The sequence below is a fragment of the Chrysochloris asiatica genome, unplaced genomic scaffold, assembly GCF_000296735.1.
Source record: "Chrysochloris asiatica unplaced genomic scaffold, ChrAsi1.0 scaffold00531, whole genome shotgun sequence".
Lineage (NCBI taxonomy): Eukaryota > Metazoa > Chordata > Mammalia > Afrosoricida > Chrysochloridae > Chrysochloris > Chrysochloris asiatica.
Window position 1 is genome coordinate 192,641 of NW_006409049.1, and position 10,030 is coordinate 202,670.

General features: G+C 35.6%; 1 protein-coding gene across 1 annotated transcript; it reads right to left on the reverse strand.

Annotated features, from left to right (window-relative positions):
- Nucleotides 1-305: 305 nt before the first annotated feature.
- LOC102812517 (olfactory receptor 4P4-like) lies at nucleotides 306-1,244 on the reverse strand. Its single transcript, XM_006877577.1, has one exon. It carries the CDS (start codon nucleotides 1,242-1,244, stop codon nucleotides 306-308), a length of 939 nt encoding a protein of 312 aa, XP_006877639.1.
- Nucleotides 1,245-10,030: the final 8,786 nt, after the last annotated feature.

The window sequence follows — 10,030 nt, forward strand, 5'->3', positions numbered from 1 at the left end:
CAGTCCAGTGCATTAACCCACCACAACACATAGTACATTAATATTTGATTATTAATATAGTTAACTAAATGTTACTTTAACTTCTAATTCTTATTTAATTTATTTAATCCATTCATGATAGTAATGGAAGCAGAGATTATAATATAGTTTGTAAATGTTTGATTTTGCAATAGCAAATTCATTTTAGAGAGTTGTTTAGCAGTTAATCTAAATTGTGTGTTTCATTTGAAAACAAGGTTGACACCAAACTTTTCTTATGACATCAGTCATTTTATTTTACTAGGACTTTTATCCCAGAAATCTCATCAATAAATTATAAGCTTCCATCGAAAATAGCCTTGACACCAAACTTTCCTCATGGCATTTTTCATCTCTTCATTTCTCAGGGTATAGATTAAGGGGTTGAACATAGGAGCGATGATGGTGTAAAAGAGTGCAAAGACTTTATCCTCAGGGTAAGTGGTAGGAGGTCTAAGGTAAACAAAGATTGCAGGAGCAAAAAATAAGACCACCACAGTGATATGAGAGCCACAGGTAGATAGGGCTTTGCGTCTTCCCTCAGCTGAGTGATTTCTTAAGGTGAATAATATAATGGCATAAGAAACAACTAAGACAATAAAGGTTACTAAGCTTATCATACCTGAATTGGCAACCACAAGAACACCAGTGATATAGGTATCAGTACAGGCTACTTTTAACAAAGGCAATACATCACAAAAATAATGATCAATTTCATTAGGACCACAAAAAGGCAACCTGATTATCAAAAATAATTGAGGAAAGGAATGGACTACACTAATGGCCCAGATAGCTAAGACAATGAGACTGCATTTTGTTTTGTTCATGATGATCATGTAGTGGAGAGGTTTGCAGATGGCAACATAGCGATCAAAAGCCATGGCAGTAAGAATGAGAATCTCAATACTGCCAAAGTAGTGCATACTAAAGACTTGCAACATGCAACTACCAAAAGAGATGGATTTTATCTTCACTAGCATGTCACCAATCAGTTTGGGTGTGACACTAGAAGTATACAGGATGTCCACAGAAGACAAGTGGCTGAGGAAATAGTACATTGGTTGTTGAAAGAGGGAGCTGCATCGAATGGAAACAAGAATTAGAAGGTTTCCTATCAAGAGAGAAACATAACAGAATAAGAACAGCACAAAGCAAAACAGTTGTATATTTGGGTCATGAGAAAGTCCCAAAAGAATAAATTCTGAGATGTTTCTCTGGATTTCCATCTATATCACTTTGGTGTGCAGTATTAACTATGAGATGGATATCTGCAAATAAACAAAACATGAATGTGAATCAAACTTGGTCTAATAACAGTAATACAAAATACATCAAAAGTGTAATAGCATACAATCATATTATTATATTTTTCTGTATACACGGAATTAAATGGCTTTTCCACTTCAGACTTATTTATAAATATATTGTGAAATAATTTCAAAATAGGAATAATAGGAATGAATTTTTTTTATTCAATTTACTGATTATCTTAAAGAATATTAGAATTGTTACTTTGATTAGGAAGAAATTTTTTTTTTATGATTTTTGAGTTTTATTCCCAATTTTCTCTCTCTCTATCCAGGGCCTTCTAATGTAATCACTCTCGAACAGTTGGTTGTGGTAACCCTGTCATGAGCACTGATACTTACGTGATAAATTACTCCACTATACTGTTTATTTCCAAGTGTCTTCAATTTTCATCACTCTTCTGTGTTACAGACAGGGAGATCCCAATAATTGTACCTTAGATAGAAGTTCAGGAACTTTTAAAATCCCAGTTGCTATTCATCAAAGTGTACTATGTTCTCCTAATAGTCCATGGAATTCATGAAGGCTGTGGTCCTGAGCTTGTACTATCAGAGATTCATTCCCTGAAGGTGATGAGTAATGTCTAGGAAGGTCCCATAACTTTGCTGTCTCTATTGTCGACCACATTTATAGATACATTTCTGGCAATATAAATCTATTCCTATGTACTCAAACCCAGGGCACCATTATCAGCCAAGCAGTAGACAGGTACATAGGGGAGACAACAATACTAATGAGGTATGCACAGAATGGTCAACCATTCAAGATCAAAAAGGTAACATTTTTTCAAAAACAAAATTTCATATGGGTAGGGAAAAAAGTATGAATGGAGCAAGAAGCACAGGAAGGAAGTGGAACAAGTGCTATTACGTAGCTGTTGCTATGTGCTGTTGAGTTAGTTTCTACTCACAATGACCTTGTATGGAGTTTCATAGGAAGGCTGGTGAGTTTGAAAGACGGACCTTGGATATCAAAACTACCTTGTAGTGAGTGCTTATCCCACAGTGCCACACACAGCGAAGGGATTTCTGTCATTGAGAAGAAATGAAGTGTATGCAAAATTCTGTAAACTTTCAATTGAATCACAATTAAAAAAATTTAAAAATACACTTAATTGAACAATTTCTTTTTAATGTTAACTGTATAATTTGGGGGAAAAATACTTATCCTTACTACATGAAAACATACTTTGTCATGCTTTTATAATGAGTGCGTGACTTATACTTGAGATCATATTTCCTTCTCAGCATTATCTAGAGTTGTTGTTGTTGTTGTTAAGTGCCGTCGAGTCGGTTTCGACCCATAGTGACCCTGAACAGGGTTTCCGAGGCTGTAAATCTTTACGGGAGCAGATCGCCTCATCTTTCTCCCGCGGAGCAGCTGGTAGTTTCGAGTACCTACCCTAAATTATCTAATTTAGGAAATTTAAATATGTCTAAAACCTACAACTTAAATTGCTGATCTTTATCTTTAATATGGGTAGTACATACTCCTGTTTGTCATTTGAGGAAACATTGCCTATGGTTTTGCTCACTGCAGTTATTAAAGTTTACAGGAAAGGAAAGAATTTCAATTAATGACTAAATTCATATAGTCAGCAAATAAATTAATTTCTATATTTATACTCCATGCATTAGAAAGTACTTTTAATAATGTATTGTTATTCAAATTGCGAAACCAAAGAAAGGATAAAACAGTTGAATTACTCAAGTATGTTTGAGTTTTACATATTTTAGAGATTATGCTAGAATATACTGCTTTTAAATACATTTTAGGTGTCCTTGTGTGGTGCTATATGATAACCACTAGACCACAAAGTCGGTTTGAACTGCAAGGTTGGTGGTTCAAACCCATATGTTACTCCTCAGAAACCCTATAAAGAGTCACTATAAGTCAGAACCAACTTGAGGGCACTTAACACTTAACAAAAAGGCAACAGATGTCCATAAAAGAAAATTATAACAAATACAACTAAGACAAATAGCTGTTAGTTAGGTTCTTGGTTGCATAAATAAATAGATTTAAAAATCAAGAATTTCATATAGCTTTTGGTAAGCTTTGAGACATTTATTCACACATGGGAGAAAAAAACAATAAACTCCTCGTGACTACCTCATGTAGTTATGAGAAATTACAGTGCACTCAGGAGAACTACAAAATCACAGCACAGTTTTTACCTTCATCAGGATCTGCTATGGCAGTCAGTAGGCTCAGCAGATATTTCTTAAAACACAGAATAGTTTTTGTAGAAAGTATCAAATCCTGCAATAAACCCAAATTCAGTTTTATTTACAGTCTGAAAATTTTTATTGCAAATAGACAAGTGTGGCGTTTTAAAAAATGACTCATACTCAGAGAAAACCATTCTACTTCTAAATGGTACTCAGAAATTGAATTTCATCAAGGAAAAAGTCTCCGTTTTTTCTTACTTGAACTTCAGTTCGATGTAAGGCTTCCATAATTTCTTTTTTTTTTTTTGACAAACTGAAAATACTTATCAGGTTCTTAATATTGGCGGTTCAAGCTCACCAGCTGCTCCTTGGAAACCCTATACAGGGCCGCTATGAGTCAGAATCGACTCTATGGCACTTAACAACAACAAATATTTAGTAATTAAAAGGAATTAACCGTAGTGATTATGAATCAGCCTGCAAACCTCAACGTCAGCAGTTTGAAACTACCAGCTGTTCCGCGGGAGAAAGATGAGGCTTTCTGTTCCCATAAAGATTTGCAGCCTCGGAAACCCTGTGCAGGGCCACTATGAGTTAGAACCAACTCCACTGTACTTAACAACAACAACAAAATATATTTTAAATATTTTGGAGATTCATTAAGCTGCTGTTTCACTACCAATGCTGATTTCCTGTTTAAGACATGATGTTTATTTTTCAAATGTATTCATTTACATGAAACGAATTTATTTAAAGATCATTATTACATAAGAGAGGTTCTGGTGTGGGACTGTAGGACCAGCACTGGACTGCTAACTGCAAGGTCAGGAGTCCAAACCCACCAGACACTCCTCAACCTATACAAGGTCATTGTAAGAAGAAACTGACTCAATAACACTTAGCAACATTACAAAAGTATATGTTGTTGTTAAGTGCCATCTAGTCGGTTCCGATCCATAGCGACCCTGCATAGGGTTTTCCAGGAGCGGCTGGTGAGCTTGAACCACTGACCTTGCAGTTCAAACGGCTTTGCAGTCTGCCGCATTAACCCACAGCACCGCACCAGTATACTGGTTAATAATTTTAAGTTAGATGTAGCTCAATTTATCCGGCTCTCCTTTTTAATGAGAATGGCATCAATAAAAAGGATCTAAGTAATTTCTTAGGATCATAAAGTAATAATAAAAGGAGCTCTGGTAGCGTAGTTGTTACGAATCGGGATGCTAACCTCAAGGTCCACAGTTCGAAACTACCAGCTGTTCCGCGGGAAAAGATGAGGCTTTCTGCTCCCGTAAAGATTTACAGTCTCGGAAACCCTGTACAGGGTCACTATGAGTCGGAAATGACTCCACGGTACTTAACAACAACAAAGTAATAATAAAGGATATTAGAAGCCAGATATCCTGATTGTCTATCTGGTGCTGTATCCATGCTTAAGAGCAGAGTGTAATGGGGGAAGCATGTGAGTGGCATGGGATATGTATGTCGACAAATTAACAGCTCTCTCACATACAACTATAACTCTTTAATTACAAGTTATTGTGAATTTTTTAAATTATTATTATTTTACTAAAATGTAAGTGCTGTCAAGATGCTTCCTCAAGGAGGAAATCAACAGGTTATCTCCCAGGAAAGCACAGATATATTTGTGTTTACGTAAAATAGCTCTTACAATTTCTTTTTAAATGAAAGAATGTTGTAATAATTCATGCTGTTAGCAAAGGTATACAGCAATATAATTGCAGTCAGGTGAGAAAGAATTATTGATAATATTTCTTGTCACTGAATATAGAAAACCTCCGAGGAGCAAAATGAAATCATAATGAGTAAGGCGAAGGAAATATCAGGCAACTATTGTGTACATGAGTCCTGGTGTGGCGCTGTGGGCTAATGCATCAGACCTCAAAGTTGTTTGAACTGCAAGGTCTGTGGTTCAAGCTCACCATCTACTCCTTGGAAACCCTAGACAGGGTCACTATGGATTGGAATCGACTCAATGGCACTTAACAACAACATTGTGCACATGGTTAGAAAGGTAGCACAGGAAAGATTGGAAACATCGAGGGCTATAAATAAATTGATGGGTTGTGAATCTTGAGCTAATTGCATAATTTACTTAAGCCTCATTTTATGTATATTTGCAATTGAGCTATAAACACATAATTTAGAAACACAATGAAAAATCAGTGAGGTAATAAAAATCATCCTGGAATCATATATCCACAGCTATGGTACAACTGCTATTTAACTTTTACTTCCATTCCTCTTTGGGTGAGTAGTTAGATTACCAGCTACTAAACTTGCTGGACACATATACACAACAGAGTTCAAGGAGGAACTCAACTCAACAGGTGTCTCCCAAGGAAGCACAGTTATATTTAAGAAAGGTGGTCACATTCAATTTGGATAGCACATTTGTAAGTAAGTTACTCTGGTAACAGATGGACTATTTAACAGCATTTTTAAAACATAACTAAAAAAGCTAAAGATTTTTTTTTTTCTTGCACTAAAAAAGATACAGACAAAGGATTTATTTCTTGGAGTTACGGATAAATTCTGTGTTGTTTTTGTTTACTTTTCTCTTTCAGCAATAAGAACAGATACTCTTATAGCTTGGAAAGTTTTCATAACTTAAATTTTCTCATGGAGAATTGAAAATGTGTCATGCTATTTACTAAACTTAATACAGATGAAACTAGTCTATTTTAGGATGGAATGCTTATGAAAATTTAAGAGATTCTTTGTTATTATAGTTAAGCTAGCTTAAATATGAATATTCCTTGATGGAAATCTGAACGAAGAGTCCCACTAGGACTCAGTCAAGTTCACTTCCATCCAACTTGAGGATTTCATTAACTTTAACTCTGTTGTTATCAATTGGAATTCTGACTGTGAACATTTGAAACTAAAGTGTTGTAAAATCAAGTTAACATATAATGCAAAAGAAATCACTGCTTTAGAAAGAAAATAGAATACAGACAAATAGCATACACTCATTTCATACATGGTTGATGAATGTCCCTTTAAACCCAGCAACAATTCACTGGCTATCAATTCTAATTTTAACATTATTAGGCTGTGTAAAGGAGCCTTACTTGTGTGGTGTGTTACAAGTTGGACTGCTAATCACAAGGTCAGAAAATGCTCCATGAGAGAGAAAGAGAGAGAGAGATGAGGCTTTATGCTACCATAAAGATGTATAGCCTTGAAAAACCTACACAGGGCTGCTGTGAGTTGGAACCCGCTCCACGACACACAACCACCACAACAACCTACATCAGGACGAATTTCTCACTGAAATACACACTGCGTTCTTCTGTAGCAAGCAACTCTGAAATAAATTGCATAGAATTACATAGTAATCATTTAAACGCATCTCAGTTAATTCTCTAAAAAATATTTATAAAAGCTCACAATGCTTAAGAAAAGCCTAAAATTTTGCAAGGGTTTTAGACTTTACCTGTCCACAGAGCCAGACAAGATGAAAAGAAACCCATAGCCTTTGTCATCCAGTTGACTCCAATTCATAACAACCATAAATGACAGAGCACAACTGACCCATAGGTTTTCCAAGGCTGGAAAGCTTTACGAAAGCAGATCATTTCTTCTTTCTCTCAGAGTGAAGCAGGTGAGTTTCAATTGCTAGTATTATGGTTAGTACTTTAACCACAGCAACACCAAGCCTATTTATGCAAAAAGTGGAAATCTATTTCACAGAAAATCAAGCTGGTAATTTTCACTGTAGATTTAACATTTTAATATTGCCCAAGTCTGAAAAACAGAATTTTGAAAGTCCTTAAATATCTAACACATGCATTTAAATCACAGTAGTCTTCTATTTGATGACTCTACCAGAAGAAACTTTCATGAGGAGAGCAGAATATAAACCAATGTGTCAATGCAAGAATTAATAGGTCTTTGAAAGGTCTAAGTTATCATGTTCCCAAATGCATAGCTAAGCATATCATTGGCAAATGTCACTAACTGGCTGTCCACCATAATGACGGTGGTGCCAATGGGCATTCTCTGATCCTAGCTTTTTTTTTTTTTCTATTTTTGAATTAGTCTTGCATAGATACTGTTATTTCTGAAGTCCCCAACATGCTATAATCAGATACACAGCAATTCAGAAAACCTTTCTAATTGCTCATTTAGTTTTCTTAAGTATAGGAGGAAACATAATATGTTTTTTTTTAGATGTAATATTGTTCCTTCTGACTCATAGCATCTCTATGCACAACAAAAAGAAATAATGCCCAGTTCTGGGCCATCTTCAAAATTGTTGGTGTGTTTGAGCCCATAGTTGCTGTACTGTGCTAATCAATCTTGTTGGTGGTCTTGATCTTTTTTTGCTGCATCTCCACTTTTCCAAGCATGATGTCTTTCTCCAAGGTCCCTTTTGATGACATGTCCAGAGAACAAGAGACCAGTCTCACCATCCTTGCTTCTATAAGGAACAAAATGTTCCTTCTTCCAAGACAGACAGTCATTTTTCTAGCAGTTCATGGAATTTTCAATAATCTTCATTCACACCATAAGTAAAATACCAGGAGGGACCAGTCACTGGAGAAGGACATCATGTTTGGTATGGTGGAGGGTCAGAGAAAGAGAGGAAGACCCTCAACGAGATGGATTGACCAAGTGGCAGCATTGGTGGACTCAAGCGTGGCAACAGTAGTGAGGCCTTGGTCCAGGATTGGGGAGTGTTTCATTCTGCTGTGCATAAGGTCACTATAGTTGGTACTGACTCTATGGCACCTAACAACAATAACAACAAAATAGTCTTCCTTATTAATTTTCCAGTTTTGAAAGTTATATGAGATGATTAAAAATACTATGGCTTGGGTTAGGCCTACTGTAGCTCTCAAATTGGCATCTTGGCTTTTTAGCACTTCAAAGAGGTCTTTGCTGCAGATTTACCAAACACAATATGTCATTTAATTTTTTTTTATTTATGCTTCCATGAACAGATATTTGGATCCAAGTAAAATTAAATCTTGAACAATTTCAATCTTTCCTCCATTTATCATGATGTTATTTATAGGTCCACTTTTGAGAATTCTGGTTTTCTTTACATTGAGGTGGAAACCATACTGAAACTTATATCTTGATAAGTATGTACTTCTCTTTGCTTCCACAAGACTGTGCAATCTGCATACAACAGATTGCTAATAAGTTTTTAATACACATCTTCATATAAAGCATTTTCTCAGATTATTTGCTCTGCATATAGACTGAATATGTATGGTTAAAAGATTCAGCACTGGCACACACCTTTCTTATTTTAAACCATTCAGTACCCTTTTGTTCTTTTCAAATAACTGCTGTTTGGTCTATGTGCATGTTCCTCATGAACACCTTTAAGAGTTTTGTAATTCCCATTCTTCACAATGTTATCCATTGTTTGCTATCATTCATACAGTCAAATGTTTATATCGATTGTATCAGTCTAAAGAAGTAGAAGTTGATCATATCTCAACTCAAGCTTTTCCTCAACTGCCACTGACACACAGAGTGGAATTCTCCTTAAAGATGTGTACAGGTAACTCATGTCCTAAATCAATGTGTAAAGAACTGACTAGGCAAATATTCTACACAGGCCATCTAAAGCAAATTCATGGAATACCCAATGAAACAAAGGCTGGTGACAGGCCAGGAACATAAGATAAAGGGATGGACAAGTCGACTGAATGTTACTAGGAAAGGAAGCTCAACAGATGTGGCATTAAAAAGAGACAAAGCAGTTGATGCCTAGATGCTGCATGGTCATTTTGAACTTTTGGAACAGTTTTAGAAACTAACAATGGCTTGGAAACCCAAAGCCATGACAGTGACATGCCAAGAAAAAAATATGTTTTTTGTTCTTTTTATTTCCCAAACTCCCTTGGTGACCAAAGATGACGCTACCCTCTACCTGTGTATGCCTTCAGAATTCCTGTTCTTCTGTTGGTCAAAGCCACAGATGGTGAGCCATGTAGCTGTGAGAAGCATCAACGTAAGTTGAGTGCTTTTACACAAAACCTGGTTTCTGGATTCTTATGAGTCCTGCTCTAAATCTAAAGTTGGCCCTGGCCATCTGTTTCAACTAAACAGACAAAGATAGTACCTGAAAAAGAATTAAAAATAATAATATCTTGGTTCCTTCAAATAATTGATAGAAAGGTTGATGAAAATAGTGAAGAATTAAGGAAAACAATACAGAAACAATCAAACCAAATAGGTAAAGAATTGAAGACAACACAAAACCTGCAACTAGAAATACAGAAGTTTAATACTAAGGTTTCAGAAATGGACAATGCATTCAAAGTACAAAGGAGTAGACTTTAATCAACAGAAGCCTGAAATAATAAGCTTGATGATGATTATCAATACTAGTAAACAACAATGACAATCAAAAAAGACTGAAAAAAACAAATGAAAGCCAAAGATTTATGTGTTACCATGAAGCAGAATAGATTCAAGGTTATCCACATTCCAGAACAGGAAAAAACAAAAAAGCACAGAAAAAATTGTCAAAGAGTTGTTGGAAGAAA